An 18,268-nucleotide genomic window follows, 5' to 3' on the forward strand; every position below is an offset into this window, starting at 1 on the left:
CAATTTTTAACAATTTTCACAAAATATGAAGATTTTCACAACATTTTCCACAGAAACTACTGTTATAGATAGATATAATTGTAAGCAGCAAAAATGTTTAGTAAAGTAAGATCTACAAACCCATCACCATCACCAAAACACAATTTTGTCATGAATCCATCTGTGTACAATGTTTAATATTAACATAGACCAAGGTGAGCGACACAGGCTCTTTAGAGCCTCTAGTTTGTATTTTCATTTTATTTTTTTATAAATATCAAAGCATCAATTATAAATTTTAAAATGATACCCATACTAAAGGAAAAAAATCACAAAATAAAGTTATGATGTTGTGGTTCCAAACTGAATTTCTCCAAGAATGTTCTTTTTACATATAATTGTAAGGAAAATGCAACCACCCATTATTGGTAATTTGAGTGTCTTCTATCCCTGTCCAATAAATTCTGCAACACTTTATATTAACAAAACTTAATTTAAAGATGGAACATCTAGTTTATACACATGAGTAATACACACAATTTATAAGTAAATTATATATGAAATATATGACGCATGTATATAACTCTTAAAAAATCATACTAATATTATAAATAATTCATATTACATGTAACAGCAATTATAATTTAAGTAGTTATATATATCAATTAAGATAAGTGTACTTGAATACAAATAAAAACTGACATGTGTGTCAGGACTTTTATTATTGTTTTTTTATTGTCCTTTTCAAATTATGCATGCCTAGGCTATGGGGAAATGATTTTTCTCCTGAATTAAGGCTGTTTGCTTGTCACGTTTTGGAATTTTGTCAGATTTTGGAATTTTTCTTTTTATAAATCTTTTACATGTTTAATTATAATTTGTTTATCTCATTTGTAAAAGTCTTATAAAATCTTATTTATTTTTTAATAGTCTTTGAGAAATTTAACTGGTCAATGAAAAGTCAAAAGAGAACATTTTCCCGACCAAATAACAATGACTAATATCTCGTAAACAAGCACATTGACCCCTTTATTTTTTTTTGCTTTTTTTATTCCTTAATTAATTCCCTAACAATATATACTAGTTTTATGGAAAGTTATTTATTTTGAAATTGAGCAGCAAACTAACTTCCTTAACTGCCACCAAATTGTTTTAACATGTAAAAAGTTATTTAAAACTGACTGTCTCTTAATCACCATAGAAGTTTTATTTCTGTTTGTAAGACTATAGCAAAATTATTAAAAAATTATCACTATAGAATACTTGATTTTGTTTCAAATAAAGCTCATGTAGCAGAGATATTTCTTGTTTTGTTCAAACCTAAACTGGAGCAATTAAAATTCATTATAATATTATTCTTTGTGAATATAGATCACTATCAGATATGGTTGTTTTATAATTATTATTGTGGATTTAATATTATTTGTGGGATACCAATTTCATGTATTTTGTTGGTATAGGCGAACCATAAAGGAGTAGGTCCAGTAAGGACCGATTTTGGCCTCAAATTTCAGTTTCATCTGACGAAAGATTTTGACCACTTTTTAAACACTTAAGTGTCTATTTCATATAATTCAATTAATTTATGTGAAAGATTTTAACTTATTAAGTCATTAAAAACGATCCAATTCAAGCTCAAATATGAAAAATCTACCAAACATACTAATAAATGTCACTTTTCAGATGGTTTTTGTCAAAAACGAAAGTGGCTGCATCCATGTTCATCCTCAATCTTTATACATGTTATGTATAATCATAAAATACAACTTCCATTTCAATATTTTGGATGAACACGGATGCGGCCACTTTCGTTTTACACGGAAATCGTCTAAACTTTAAGTAAAATGCTGGAATTGTTAAGATTTCAGTAATTTAGCATGACTTAATGGTGCTAGTACCCAATAAATGTGGATTGTATTGACAAAAACAGCCCATATTTATGTAGCAGAAACATACTACTATCCAATAAATAACTAAAAGTTTACATTATAACAATTTTGTAAAATTGCCATATTTTGGGCCAAAAAGGGGTCTTAATGAACCTACTCCTTTAAATGTTTAAGGTAGTATACACATTTGCTATTGGTTAGTTTGCAAATTGCAGACTTTGACAAAATCAAATATCAATCATGCAAGATATTTTCACATTTCCACAATCTATGAAAATTTGTACACACTATTTAAAATAATGAATCCACAGTATAAAGTACATGTTTGTACTACTGTGAAAGTACTTTAATTCGTGGGTATCAATTTTCGTGGTTTGAGCAATTTTTACATGTTTGTGGGTTTTTAAATTCGTGGATTTTAGTATTCTAAAAAACAAAATTGAAAAATTTAAGCCTTTAGAAACGAACGTTACAAATATTCTGGATTCGATTGAAGGAAATTGCAAAGTAAACAATGACCCGAGTAATCGTAATGTCAACACTAATTAACCCAAGATAAAGTGAGCAACAGATTTATAATTAAGGACCATCAAAGGTGTTAATTAGGCCATAAACATGTCACCTACAGAAATCAGTATCATAAACAAATGCTTTAAACGTATCTTGAATTGTCAAATAATTCAAATTAAAATCAAGCCCAGCTTGAAATTATTATTTACCATATGTACGAGAACTATGAGAATATAAATGAGCACTATCATACTAGCATATCAATACCGGAAATCTAACTTTCATCGAAAAAAATATTTTTATGAGAATTAAAAGATCAAAAGTTGTACAGTTTAGGTTATTAAAGATCAAATGGGTATAATCCTGCATGCAGTTGTAGTTCTGTGACTGCTATTAAAGTATTCTCAGATTCGAGGTTATTCAACATATTTTCTACATCGTATCAGTAGTCAAACCTTCATGGGGATCTTTACATGACTTGATCATGTTGATTTGGACAATGGTTGTTTTATTTCGTTGGGCACTTAAATTTTGTGGATAAAGTCATCCACGAAAACCACAAAATTGGTACCCCACGAATAAAAGTACTTTCACAGTATGTTTTTTTTAAATAGCCAACTGTAGTCTTAAATACTTGTACACAATTTATCCAGATATTTTTTTTTTCACGCTCGTCCCGAAAACAGAAAAAAATACATACATAAAGCGCACCTGAGTATAACACACAGGGACAGAGTCAGAGAATAAAACCTGCGGCTTACTTAACGATTTTAACGGTACACAATTTTGGAGGATGAAAAGGGTGCATATTATACATAGCCGCGTACTATACACAGCCGAATACAGTAGTCTTTGTTAAATTTTAATTCAAGTAATAATTTTGGACAGGTTCTGATGATGAGACCTCAGAAATAATTGAGCCAACAACACAGCCTATTCCAGTGATTGGACTTGTCATACAGGGATCGCCAAGAGGGATAGATCTAGTTCTCTTTTATCTAAGGAATAAAATGCCGATTGTTGTGGTCAAAGGAAGTGGTGGATGTGCTGACCTCCTGGCTTACGCAATAGAAGAATCACAAGAAAGGTCCATTAATTTTTCATAATAGAGCTATTTCAGAATTGAAAAAAAAATTGGGGGGGGGGGGGGGGGAGGGGAAGGGGCATGTATTATGTGATTTTCTTTTCTTTAACTTATTTGCAAATGTGCAGACCTCCTGGCTTGTGCAATAGAAGAATCACAAGAAAGGTCTGCAGATAGTTCATTAATTATTTATAAGACCTGTTCTATACCTGTAGCCCGGGGGGTTTGGGGGTTCAGACGACCCCCCCTTGAAAACAAATAAGCACTGTTAAAGTCAATGTTCTGTTCGAATTGTGACTGTTAAAGTCCAGTTTGTGAGTCCAACAAACCCCCCCTTGGAAATTCCTGGCTACAGGCCTGTGTTCCAGAATTAAATGCTTATAGAAAGGGGGATGTATTATGTGATTGTCTTTGCTTATCATATTTGCAGATGTGCTGGTAGTAAATTTGTGAGAATGTGTAAAGATATGCTTCAATATGAACACACTAGTTGTCCATTTTGTCTTGTAAACTCTCGTGTGAACAAGTCTTGCCAGATTTTTATGAAACTATTTATTTATATGGTTTTCATAACCAGTGTCTTGAGACAGGTTAAAATCAGGAGTGATGCCCCTTGGAATTATAAATTTAATGAAAAATTGTATTGTAAGCACTATCAAGCCTTCAAATCTTGTAGTATTGGAAGGAAATGTCTAAGTTTTATATAAACAGAGTGGAATTCCTTAGAAAATCAGTGTTAATCAATTATTATTTACAGAATTTATGTCCATTAGAAATGTTGACTCTATAGAATTGCATTGCAAGTGCTTTCAAGTGTTCAATTCTTGATAGATACTGATGAAATTTTATGAAGATTTACGTCAACTATATCCCTTGGAAATTTGATATAACCCAGGGACGTTGGAAAGCTGATCTTTTGTTGTAGATATAAGGAGATGTGGTATATAAGTGCCAATGCGACAACTCTCCATCCAAGTTATAATTTGTAAAAGTAAACCATTATAGGTCAAAGTACTGTTTTCAACACAGAGCCATGGCTCACACCAAACAGCCAGCTATAACGAGCCCCAATAGTTACTAGTTTAAAACTGGCAAACCAACAGTCTAATGTGTAAAAAAAATTGAGAAATGAGAAACACTTATGAACCACAACAACAAACAACAACTACTGAACATTATATATTTATTCCTTCAAATTCGTCCATCTATTTTGAGGTTATTTATTTTCCAGACCTGATGGTGATTATGAAGAACATCATTTAAAACCAGAATTGCTGAAGATGATTGTCCATACATTTCCTAACACCTTCAAAGAAAATGATTTTGCAAAGAATGTACTGAGAGACAAAATTCTAGAATGTGTGTCCTTGGCCACAGAAGTAAGCTTATTCAAGTTTTGCTCTCAAATATGGGTTAATTTATATTTGGTAGAGGTGGAAGTATGAAATGTAGGATTATTTTCCTACAAATGTAGAATTATTTTTCTACAAATGTATACAACTGGATGTGATGTACAATATGATTTGGTTGTATGCCATCTTTTTAGTTCATTCTTTTAATAGTTTTAATCTCAGTGTATGTGACAGCATCACAGATGACATTTTCCAAAAAGACTTTCAAGACACCACATGTTTCCTCGTAGATAAGAACTTTCATATCAATTAAAATGATATGTCTTTTGTAGAGGAAACGCACGTCTGGGGTAAATACAAAATTTAATCCTGGTATTTATGATGAGTTTATTTATTAACATCTTTAATCTACAGGTTATTTTTTTCGTGGATACTAATTTTTCGTTGAAACCAAAGGAACTTCTATTGTATGAATGGGATAAACTGACCCTTCAATTCCAAACTTACCTGTCAAGGAAGAATTGTAATCTGAGTGATACTGGTGTTACTCAAGTCACCATAATAGGAATATATATATAACACCTGCTTACCCTTGTTTCAGGATGAGAGAACATTTGTGACAATTCTCAATACCCAGGGTTGGGATGCTAACTTAGCTGATCTAGACAAGTATATACTGAAAGCTTTATTCAAAAGTAAGTAGAATATTTGTTAACCTCCTGCATGATGAAATTGAGAAAAGAAATGGGGAATGTGTCAAAGAGATAACAACCCGACCATAGAGCACAACAGCCAAAGACCACCAATGGGTCTTCAATGTATACAACAAAAAATCCCGCACTGAGGGTGTGCTGCAGCTTGCAACATGAGGATGTTTTAATGTTACAATTATATCAGTGTTAGCTATTTCTCTCTATAAATCAACTCGGTTCCAGCCTCTGTGTTTCCACTTTTTTGAAAAAATAATGCTCAAGTCATTTTTTTTGTAACAATGAAAAAGAATTGTGTGAAAATCTTACAAATTTTTGGAGCAGATTATTTAAGTTACTCGATTGAGACTATTTGGAATATCTAAAAGCATTTCTCATTGTGTTAGATAATTTGAATGGTACTTGTAGGTGAAATAAAGAGTAACTCTAGGTGGAGAGAAAGAGCCTACAAAGACTTAACTCTGTTGCTCGACTGGAACAGACCAGATTTAGCTCAGTCAGAGATATTTTCATCAAGAGATTTCTCTAGAATTAAGGTATGAAAAAGCTAAATTAAAGTATGAAAAAGCTAAATTAAAGTATGAAAAAGCTAAATAAAGGTATGAAAGAGCTAACAAATACATTAGAATAAGGATTGATATTTAGAATGCAGCCACTGCTTAACAACCAGTTATAGTTAGGAACAAATAACTATCATATGGCATTTTAAACAATGTTTTCTATTTTCATAAACATGCAGTGTCACATACTGTGGATTCATAAATATTCGTTGGATACTAATTTTCAGGTGGGTACAGGGGGAACCACACATTTAAATGATCAAAGAATTACAAATTTTCTAAAGAAATATGTGCAGACTTTACTAAAACATTTTAAATATCCATGAATATGCAAGTTTTCCTGAATCCATGAAAATTGGAACCCACGAAAAATAAATGAATCCGCAGTAAAGGAATTCTTAAAAAGAGATTGCTTTTCCTACGACGTTGTCATAGGTGTCAACAATTGCTTACAATATTTTCTATAAAGTTAAATCACTGAATGTAGATCTGAGTTTGTTGAAACTTTTCAGGGCCTGTTCATGGTCCAGCAACTTTGAATTAATAAAGACTGTTGCTGTCTACCAAATTGTCTTTTTTTCCGAATTTTATGCAGACAGGCAAGCCATATATCTGTGTCTACAGTTTTTGTGCTCCATTTATGGGCATTATGTTTTCTAGTCTGTGCGTCTCTCTGTTCGTTTGTTCATCTGTTTGTTCGTTCATCCGTCTGTTTGTCCATCTGTTCTACTTCAGTTTAAAGTTTTTGGTTGAGGTAGTTTTTGATGAAGTTAAAGTCCAATCAACTTGAAACTTAGTAAACATGTTCCCTATAATATGATCTTTCTAATTTTAATGCCAAATTAGAGATTTTCCTCCATTTTCACAGTCCACTTAACATGGAAAATGATAGTGCGGATGGGGCATCCCTGTACTGGGGAAACATTCTTGTTTTATAAATAACCATGCCATTACTTTATATATCCTTTTCTCTTTGATGGGGATATGCAGTGATTCACAAAACCCTCCTATTTTGATGCATTTGGCTTCTGTCCATCAGATATTGTTAGAATATTTCCCGAATCTTCTAAGAAGCTATTTGTTACTAAACTTGGTCATAATCTCTATTAGGATTGTTATTTATTGATGAGATTGTTCTCCTTAAAAACCATTAAAATTTTTCTCATATGAATTGAGATAAAGAAAAAAAAACCAATTAAAATAAGAGAAGCAAAAGATACGAAAGGGATAACCAAGCTCTAAGGCTAAAACTGAATTGACAATGCCATGGCAAAAACTGAAACAAAAGATACAAAAGGGATAACCAAACTCTAAGGCTAAAACTGAATTGACAATGCCATGGCAAAAACTGAAACAAAAGATACAAAAGGGATAACCAAACTCTAAGGCTAAAACTGAATTGACAATGCCATGGCAAAAACTGAAACAAAAGATACAAAAGGGATAACCAAACTCTAAGGCTAAAACTGAATTGACAATGCCATGGCAAAAACTGAAACAAAAGATACAAAAGGGATAACCAAGCTCTAAGACTAAAACTGAATTGACAATGCCATGGCAAAAACTGAAACAAAAGATACAAAAGGGATAACCAAGCTCTAAGGCTAAAACTGAATTGACAATGCCATGGCAAAAACTGAAACAAAAGATACAAAAGGGATAACCAAACTCTAAGGCTAAAACTGAATTGACAATGCCATGGCAAAAACTGAAACAAAAAATACAAAAGGGATAACCAAGCTCTAAGACTAAAACTGAATTGACAATGCCACGGCAAAACCTGAATTGACAATGCCACAGCAAAACCTGAATTGACAATGCCACAGCAAAAACTGAAACAGAATCCAAGACCAACAACAATATACAAAGTACAACATAGATAACTAAGACTTAGCAACATGAACCCCATGAAAACTAGGGGTGATCTCAGGTGCTTCTGATGGGTGACCATATACTGCTCCATATGTGGCACCTGTTTCACACTAAATTTTACTCTTTACCACATGGTATGTAGAAAAATTATATTTTCCATCAATAATAACTTATTTCAACTAAGTTTGTACAAGCTTTCCTTATTTTGATTACAATTACTATTGTGAATGATTTGAAATGACAATATATTTTATTATTTCAGGTTGACAAGACATTATTTGAGAAGTCCCTTATGAAGACTGAGAGGGAAGAATTTGTATCTCTATTTTTAGATCAAGGATTCTTAATTCACAAATACTTGAACCATAAGCATCTTAAGTATTTATTTGATAAGGCTGAAGATTCAGAATTCTTTACAACAGTTTGTCTGGAAGGAGTACTTGGAAAGACTCATATAGTAAGAGACTATTACAGCTGATTTATTTTAGTGTATGCAAGAAGGTCTGGATGGATGAGGGCTGTTCCAGAAAGTACTATATCCCCTCATGGAAGGCTGTTCCAGAAAGTACTATATCCCCTCATGGAAGGCACTTTATTAACCCTAACCTCACTCCCTATGCATTTTGGTATTTCAAATACAACCACCCACATAATATTAAAAAAGACTTGCTTTCCCTGGGGGGGACATAGTATTTTCTGGATCAGCCCTGAGAAGGTGGGATGTCCTAAATATTTTTATTCTTAACATTTTTTTTATCATAAATCTTTTCATTTTTTTAGCCTATTTTGTCTTATTTTTAATAAGATATTAGGACATTTATTGTTGCAATTATTCAAGAATGGACAAAAATTTGAGTTTAATTATTACAAATTTTGCTATTTTGTAAAAATCTGCTTAAAGGTCTATGTTTCAGTTATCAAAATGTTAGTTCTTGTTATTGCGATACTAACCCAGTCGCATTATTCACTTAATTAAAACCTCACAATAATTTCTAAGTTTACAGTATTGTTTAGAGCTAATTTCCTAATGCATGTAGATTAAGACTTTGGTTGGCTTGCTTTGTTAGGGCCCCGCCGACTAAGGCGGGTCGCCCTATAGTGATCAGTCTGTCCGTCCGTCTGTCCTTCTGTCCGTCCGTCTGTCTGTCCGTCCGTAACACTTTAACTTTGTGTCCGCTCTATATCTTGAGAACCGTTATGATTTCAAAGTTTATACTTGACATCCATTTTAACCAACACCAGAAGGTGTGTCATGATGTATGTAAAACTTCCTAGGTCAAAGGTCAAGGCCAAAAACTTTGGTTTCAGTTGACAACCCTGTGTCCTGTGGTGAAGATCGTGTCCGCTCTATATCTTGAGAACCGTTATGATTTCAAAGTTTATACTTGACATCCATTTTAACCAACACCAGAGGGTGTGTCATGATGTATGTAAAACTTCCTAGGTCAAAGGTCAAGGTAAAAAACTTTGGTTTCAGTTGACAACCCTGTGTCCTGTGGTGAAGATCATGTCCGCTCTATATCTTGCGAACCGTTATGATTTCAAAGTTTATACTTGACATCCATTTCAACCAACACCTGAGGGTGTGTCATGATGTATGTAAAACTTCCTAGGTCAAAGGTCAAGGCAAAAAACTTTGGTTTTAGTTGACAACCCTGTGTCCTGTGGTGAAGATCGTGTCCGCTCTATATCTTGAGAACCGTTATGATTTCAAAGTTTATGCTTGACATCCATTTTAACCAACACCAGAGGGTGTGTCATGATGTATGTACAACTTCCTAGGTCAAAGGTCAAGGTCAAAAACTTTAGTTTTAGTTGACAACCCTGTGTCCTTTGGTGAAGACCGTGTCCTCTCTATATCTTGAGAACCCTTATGATTTCAAAGTTTATACTTGACATCCATTTTAACCAACACCAGAGGGTGTGTCATGATGTATGTACAACTTCCAAGGTCAAAGGTCAAGGTCAAAAACTTTAGTTTCAGTTGACAACCCTGTGTCCTTTGGTGAAGACCGTGTCCGCTCTATATCTTGGGAACCCTTATGATTTCAAAGTTTATACTTGACATCCATTTTAACCAACACCAGAGGGTGTGTCATGATGTATGTACAACTTCCTAGGTCAAAGTTCAAGGTCAAAAACTTTAGTTTCAGTTGACAACCCTGTGTCCTTTGGTGAAGATCGTGTCCGCTCCATATCTAGATAACCGTTATGATTTCAAAGTTTATACTTGACATCCATTTTAACCAACACCAGAGGGTGTGTCTTGATGTATGTACAACTTCCTAGGTCAAAGGTGAAGGTCAAAAACTTTGGTTTTAGTTGACAACCCTGTGTACTGTGGTGAAGATCGTGTTCGCTCCATATTTAGATAACCGTTATGATTTCAAAGTTTATACATGACATCCATTTTAACCACCACCAGAGGGCGTGTCATGATGTATGTACAACTTCCTAGGTCAAAGGTCAACATAAAAAAAACTTTGGTTTCAGTTGAAAACCCCGTGTCCTGTTGTGAAGATTGTGTCAGCTCTATATCTTGAGAACCGTTATGATTTTAAATATTATACTTGACATCCATTTTAACCAACACCAGAGGGTGTGTCATGATGTATGTACCACTTCCTAGGTCAAAGGTCTGTCTGTCTGTTGGTCTGTCCATCGCTAACAAATTTGATCCACACTATATTTTGAGAGGACAGCTGTTATTATTTCATACTTTATACCTGACAAACATTTTCAACTTAACATATATATTAACCAACACCAGAGAATGTGTCATAATGTATGCATCTTAGGTCAAAGGTCAGTCCGTTGGTCTGTCCATCCGTTCGTTGCTCTTAACAAATTGTGTCCGCTCTACCTCTCGAGAACCGTAAATATTTCATACTTTATACTTGGTGGGTCATAATATATTGAAGGCATAATTCTAAAAATATGTGACAAATATCAATTGGGCAGCACTTAAACATTTTGTTCAAATATCAATCCATACATCCAGAAGTCACCTTAGAGTAGTCAACAATGAGTTCACATCATGCAGTCATATCACTATTAAACTATGAAAGTAAGTTGAGAATATTTATCAGTTTTAACTTAAAATCTTAGATTAAATTCACACATGAGACTATGTAATAACTTCAAATAATGCTTCATATCAGATTATCCATACAACTTATTTACCCCACGTTATTGACAGCGGGGCCCACAGAGATGGCTCCCATCTCAATGATATCTAGTTTGTTTAAGGGTTGATTTTGATTATTTGATAATGTCCAATCAAATCTAAATAAGATTTATACAGATTTAACTTTGCTTAGCTATATTGTTTTCAGATGCCAATCTTAGTTACAACACTTGGGCAAACCTTTATACAAACAAAGCTAGCAAGTCAACCAAAGCCTTAATCTACATGCATTAGGAAATTAGCCCTTATAGACGGCAGTGTAACACATTGTACTATTTTTTTTATAGATTCCAGATCAGCCTTTACCACAGGATTTTTTAGTGAATGATTTAAACAAACTTGTAGCCAAGTTGTCAGGAATAAAGGACTTTGTTCAGCCTTATGAATTATCTATGAACTCTGTGGAACTTTATGTGTTGGATCCAGTAGTTGCTGAAAGAAAGGTAAGATGCATATAATGGCTTTGCTCATTGTTGAAGGTTGTACTGCCTATAGTTGTTAATTACTGTTTCATTTAGATCTCTTGTGGAATGTTGTCTCATTGGCAATCATGCCACATCTTCTTTTTTTATATATCGATAAAAAAAAATTAAGATGGGAAGGTAAAAGTTTAAAATATAAAAATATAAAAATAAATAAAATTCTGAGATTCTGCTAGAAATAATTATACAACTTTTTATCAAAATGCATCTGAGTATTCAGATAATGTTAACAAGCTTATGAAATTTAGGAGATAATTTACATTTAACAATTGCAAAAATGAAAAAAGAAGCAGTTTGGTTTTGATATTTGAAACTGATGACCACTAGCAAATAAACTTGTGAACAGGTAAATTGCATGTGGTGTAAATACTTCAATCTATGCAATCTACCAAAATACAGATACACTTCATATTTCATTGAGCTTTATTTGCATATTATGAGCTACTGCTCTTGTTGAGTTCAAGTAAATCAAAGGTAAGGTTGGTGTGGTTCCAAAATTTATCGAATGGGAGGATGAAATTAATTAAATATGAGTGGTTGCATTTTCATTAGAATTTGTGTAAGAATTAAAAGCAAAATTAAAATTTTTATTTTATGAGTGATCAGAGTCTTAAAATAGTGCCTCTCATGCCCCCTTGCAGTTAATTCTGGAACAACCCTTACTGGGTACCGAATTTTACCAGTATTTTTATAGCCAATGGCAGATGAATAAAATTGGTTAAAATATGAGTGCTTTCTGTTGTAACATATGTTATAACTTTATATTACAGGCTATTAATTGTCTCATTATATGGGCTGTTTTGTTTAGTCGACCTAAACTAGCGAAAGTTCTGTGGTATAGATGTGATGAACCAATTCCTGTGGCTCTCATCTGTAGTAACATGTACAGAGAACTGTCAAAATGTTCTATGGAACTGTATCAACGGACTGAAATGGAGACCTGTGCAAAGTATGTATAAATTACCATGACAACTGATGTATTCAAAATACCTGTTATAAATTAGCCTTACATGTCTTAGGGCTTTTCCAAAATTAATTGTATGGGGGGAAGGAAGGCACTTTTATCAAAATTTGATGGGTGGTGGTTACTTAAAAAAGATTGCTTGAACATTTAAATGAAATATCCAATTTAAAATGTATGCATGGTGGGGTCAAATAAAAATTGCCTTTCTTCCCCCATAAATTTATTTATTTTTGGAACAGCCCTTACAAGTTATATACACTATGTAGTATGGATTTCATGTTTTTAATGTCATCATCTCCTACAGTTTTCTGCAGAAAGATTACACCTGTATTAACAATGTGCACCTGCTTTTTATTTACCAGACCACGACATATATTTGTTTTGGCCTAATATATTTAAGCTCTAAATCTAAATTTGAGTTACAAAAAAAAACAAACATTTAGAGGACCATATACAATGTTGAACCAGAATCAGGTGTATATAAAATATATCAAACTCTGTTTCACTCACAAGTTTTAAAAACAAAATGTGAATTATTTAAAAAGAAATATAAACACAAAATTCTCCAAAGAAACCTTACACATAACATAAGACATTAATCTAGTTAATTTGTTTTAAGAGAATTTGGAATGATGGCTCTAGGAGTGTTAGATATAAGCTACAGCGATGTTAGTGCACAAGCATATGCTATGCTTAGTAAACCATTACCAGATTTTAACAATAAGAGTGCTATAGAAATTGCCTATGATGCTAGCTATGGAAGCTTCATTGCACATCCATGTTGTCAGAAGTGGTTAACAAGAAAATTGTTTGGTTCTATCCAAGTGAAAGAATTGGACTGGGGAATTTGCAGACTGCCGTACTGGTTCAAGGTATACTGATCAATGCTAACTTGCAGATCATTCAAATATACTTATAACAAAAACGGTCCTAGTATATTACCTGTGTGTACTTGTGTGGATACCAATTTTCCTGGATCGAGGAAAATATTTTGGACTAGCATGAATATTTGATTTCATGGTTTTGCCAAAGTCTACATACAAGTCCTCTGAAAATTTGAAATTCATTATTCATCTATCCCCATGAAATCCATGAAAATGAGTATCTCAAGAGTTATAATGAATCCTCAGTATAACAAAATACTGTTAATTCAGTAATTTTCACATGCATGTATAATGAAAGTTGAGAAATAGACAAAAACTGCAAGATAAACTATTTCTATTTCAGAAAATGATACATCTAAATAATGCTTTCAAATTTGAAAAATATTTTTTTTGTAAGACCTATCCTGTTGAAATTTATTTGCAATAAGAAAATCATCACAAAATAACCTGAACTTAGTAAATTTTTTCTCTACTGGCACTACAGTTGAAAATAAACTACTGTGGATTCATTAATATTCGTTGGATACCAATTTTCGTTGGTTTCGTGGTTACAGGTTAACCACGAATTCAAATCTCCAACGAATATCATATATTCCATAGGTTTTTTATACAGAGATTAGGAAAACCACGAAATCAAATATCCACGAATATGCAAGTTTTCAGCAATCCACGAAAATTGATACCCACGAAAATAAATGAATCCACAGTAATTTATAGCAATACTTGCGAAAGAATCTTGTATCTGCCAAACACTATTTAACCTTTATGTCAAAAGACCTGGTCACATTTTCATCCTGCTTTCACAGCATTGATTTTTGACTTGCATTGATTTTAGAACACATAAGGTTTTTAGATTTCTGTACAATACATCAAGCTCTAGTCGTCTGATCTGATTCATTGCTTTGTGTAGGCCAGCTGTATTGTAACACAATCAAACATAAAATGATTGTTAATTTCTGATGGTCTTGAATATGAATAAAATATTCACTGCTGCATGTTTATCAGCTATCAATAACTGAATTTGTCAAAGAGAAGTTAATAAATAAAGAGATATTGTATTATTGCCTATGAGAACAAATGATGTAGAAGTTAACAACTATAGGTCACTATGGCCTTCAGCAATAAGCAAAACCCATACAACACAGTAACATATAAAAGGAATGAAATGACAAATGTAAAATATGACAGTTGTTCATTCTCAATGCTTATGCATACTAAGGTTTTTTTTCAGAATTAATTGTAAAAGGGGGGGGGGGGGGGGTCGGAAGGCACTTTTATTAACGGGATTTTTGTGACAAAAATGTCGGTTATTGATTTGGGGATGCTCGGCGGCCGGGTGGTCGGTCGGTCGGGCGGGCGGCAATCAAATGTTGTCCGTGCATTAACTCATGAACCGTTCAACCAAAGCTTTTAAAATTTTAATATGTTATTACTGACAACTAAATGAAGGTCTAGTTCAATAATGGCGATGGCCGTTCAGGAGTTATGGTTCTTGAAAGATCGTAAAATGGTGTTTCCATTCATGTTGTTGCATTTACTCACGAACCATTCAATCTAAGCTTTTCAAATTTTAATATGTTGATACTGATGACAAAATAGAGGTCAAATTTGATATTGACAATTTTCACTTTCACCAATCATCAGTAATGGTTCTTGTGATATTGCCAGGACACAAATAAATGTTAATAAATCCGGTTTGCTGTCGTTGTGACAGCCTCTTGTTAAAATTTGATGGGTGGTGGTTATTTAAAAAAGCTTGCATGAACATATAAAGGAAATATCGATTAAATAATTATACATGGTGGGGTCAAATAAAAAGTGCCTTCTGATTCCCCTCCTCTATACATTTATTCTGGAACAGCTCTAAGGATATTTTATTTTTCAGATTTTGTCGAGTGTTTTTTTCTTCTTCCCAATGTTCTTTTGGATTGTGTTTGGAAGATCTGCTGGTTATAAGAACAAAGGACTTACAATGAACGGTAAAATTTTAAGAAGTAGAATCAGGAAATGCTAAAAACTTTTACAGTAAACTAACATATTTTTGTGACTTATGAGTAGAAAAATAACGTGAATATATATCTTCATGTGTATATATAAAACTTTTATCTTTCAATTTGTAAATACATCTACAAAATAAAAAAATCCTGAAAATATATCAGCGCAAAGTTGGCTAGAAAGGGCTAATTGCAAAAAAAATATCTAAGAAAATAAGTAAGTAAAATAATATGAATTCACAAATTATTGCACTGTTTTTATTAGCTCACCTGGCCCAAAGGGCCAAGTGAGCTTTTCTCATCACTTTGCGTCCGGCGTCCGTCGTCCGTCGTCCGGCGTTAGCTTTTACAAAAATCTTCTCCTCTGAAACTACTGGGCCAAATCAAACCAAACTTGGCCACAATCATCAGTGGGGTATCTAGTTTAAAAAATGTGTGGCTTGACCCGGTCAACCAACCAAGATGGCCGCCACGGCTAAAAATAGAACATAGGGGTAAAATGCAGTTTTTGGCTTATAACTCAAAAACCAAAGCATTTAGAGCAAATCTGACATGGGGTTAAAATGTTTATCAGGTCAAGATCTATCTGCCCTGAAATTTTCAGATGAATCGGTCAATCGGTTGTTGGGTTGCTGCCCCTGAATTGGTAATTTTGAGGAAATTTTGCTGTTTTTGGTTATTATCTTGAATATTATTATAGATAAAGATAAACTGTACACAGCAATAATGTTCAGCAAAGTAAGATCTACAAATAAGTCAACATGACCAAAATGGTCAGTTGACCAGTTTAGGAGTTATTGCCCTTTATAGTCAATTTTTAACCATTTTTCGTAAATTAAAGTAATCTTTTACAAAAATCTTCTTCTCTGAAACTACTGGGCCAAATTAATCCAAACTTGGCCACAATCATCTTTGGGGTATCTAGTTTAAAAAATGTGTGGCGTGACTTGGTCAACCAAACAAGATGGCCGCCACGGCTAAAAATAGAACATAGGGGTAAAATTCAGTTTTTGGCTTATTACTCAAAAACCAAAGCATTTTGAGGAAATCTGACGGAATAAAAATGTTTATCAGGTCAAGATCTATCTGCCCTGAAATTTTCAGATGAATCGGTCAATAGGTTGTTGGGTTGCTGCCCCTGAATTGGTAATTTTGAGGAAATTTTGCTGTTTTTGGTTATTATCTTGAATATTATTATAGATAGAGATAAACTGTAAACACCAATAATGTTCAGCAAAGTAAGATCTACAAATAATTCAACATGACCAAAATGGTCAGTTGACCCGTTTAGGAGTTATTACCCTTTATAGTCAATTTTTAACCATTTTTCGTAAATTAAAGTAATCTTTTACAAAAATCTTCTTCTCTGAAACTACTGGGCCAAGTTAATCCAAACTTGGCCACAATCATCTTTGGGGTATCTATGGCCGCCACGGCTAAAAATAGAACATAGGGGTAAAATGCAGTTTTTGGCTTATAACTCAAAAACCAAAGCATTTTGAGGAAATCTGACATGGGATAAAAATGTTTATCAGGTCAAGATCTATCTGCCCTGAAATTTTCAGATGAATCGGTCAATAGGTTGTTGGGTTGCTGCCCCTGAATTGGTAATTTTGAGGAAATTTTGCTGTTTTTGGTTATTATCTTGAATATTATTATAGATAGAGATTAACTGTAAACATCAATAATGTTCAGCAAAGTTAGATTTACAAATAAATCAACATGACCGAAATGTCAGTTGACCCCTTTAGGAGTTATTGCCCTTTATAGTCAATTTTTAACCATTTTTCGTAAATCTAAGTAATCTTTTACAAAAATCTCCACTGAAACTACTAGGCCACAATCATCTTTGGGGTATCTAGGTTGAAAAATGTGTCCGATGACCTGGCCATTCAACCAAGATGGCCGCCACGGCTAAAAATAGAACATAGGGGGAAAATGCAGTTTTGGGTTTATAACTATGAAACCAAAGCATTTAGAGCAAATCTGACAAGAAGTTAAATTGTTAATCAAGTCAATATCTATCTGTCCTTTTTCAGATGAATTGGACAACTGGTTGTTGGGTTGCTGCCCTCCAATTGGTAATTTTTAAAGAAATTTTGCTGTTTTTGGTTATCTTGAATACTATTATAGATAGCGATAAACTGTAAACAGCAATAATGTTCAGCAAAGTAAGATCTACAAATAAGTCAACATGACCTAAATGGTCAATTGACCCCTTAAGGAGTTATTGCCCTTTATAGTCAATTTTTAACAATTTTCATTAATTTGGTAAATTTATGTAAATTTTTACCAAATATAGTTCTCTGTTACTAATGGGCAAAGTTCATTATAGATATAATTGTAAGAAGCAAAATCGTTCAGTAAAGTAAGAACTTCAAACACATCACCATCACCAAAATACAAAATTTTGTCATGAATCCATTTGTGTCCTTTGTTTAATATGAACATAGACCAAGGTGAGCGACACAGGCTCTTTAGAGCCTCTAGTTAATGCATCCTATAGGATGCCTTTTTTTTGCAGAGTAACTGTACTCAGATTAAGAAAATTCATGCAAATAATCAGTTTTCCACACTTTTTTGCTACGTTTAATGAACAAATTACAACAAATTTTTAGGGCCATTATTGACACAGTGTTACTTACTTCCCTGTTGTGTTATGTACCATCTTAAGAGCAACATTTGTGTTTCTTTTGAAGATTTGTTCCTGGTAGAAGATGATATGTCAAGCTCGTCATCTGATGAAGATCCAATTTTACCATTTACTAGATCAGGACTGGTGAAAGAATTAAATGGTGTAA

General features: G+C 33.3%; 1 protein-coding gene across 5 annotated transcripts in view; it reads left to right on the top strand.

Moving 5' to 3' along the window:
- The window catches only part of LOC134687313 (transient receptor potential cation channel subfamily M member 8-like), an 87,695-nt gene that overhangs the window by 19,962 nt on the left and 49,465 nt on the right, over positions 1-18,268 (top strand). For all 5 annotated transcript variants that reach the window (XM_063547497.1, XM_063547498.1, XM_063547500.1 and 2 more), the window contains 10 exons: positions 3,267-3,465; positions 4,694-4,841; positions 5,416-5,509; positions 5,933-6,060; positions 8,219-8,413; positions 11,431-11,586; positions 12,396-12,574; positions 13,209-13,461; positions 15,359-15,452; positions 18,167-18,264. In XM_063547497.1, coding sequence (XP_063403567.1) covers positions 3,267-3,465; positions 4,694-4,841; positions 5,416-5,509; positions 5,933-6,060; positions 8,219-8,413; positions 11,431-11,586; positions 12,396-12,574; positions 13,209-13,461; positions 15,359-15,452; positions 18,167-18,264 — 1,544 coding nt within the window. The remainder of the gene's footprint in view (positions 1-3,266; positions 3,466-4,693; positions 4,842-5,415; positions 5,510-5,932; positions 6,061-8,218; positions 8,414-11,430; positions 11,587-12,395; positions 12,575-13,208; positions 13,462-15,358; positions 15,453-18,166; positions 18,265-18,268) is intronic.

Source organism: Mytilus trossulus, chromosome 10 (genome assembly GCF_036588685.1).
Source record: "Mytilus trossulus isolate FHL-02 chromosome 10, PNRI_Mtr1.1.1.hap1, whole genome shotgun sequence".
In the NCBI taxonomy this organism is placed as follows: domain Eukaryota; kingdom Metazoa; phylum Mollusca; class Bivalvia; order Mytilida; family Mytilidae; genus Mytilus; species Mytilus trossulus.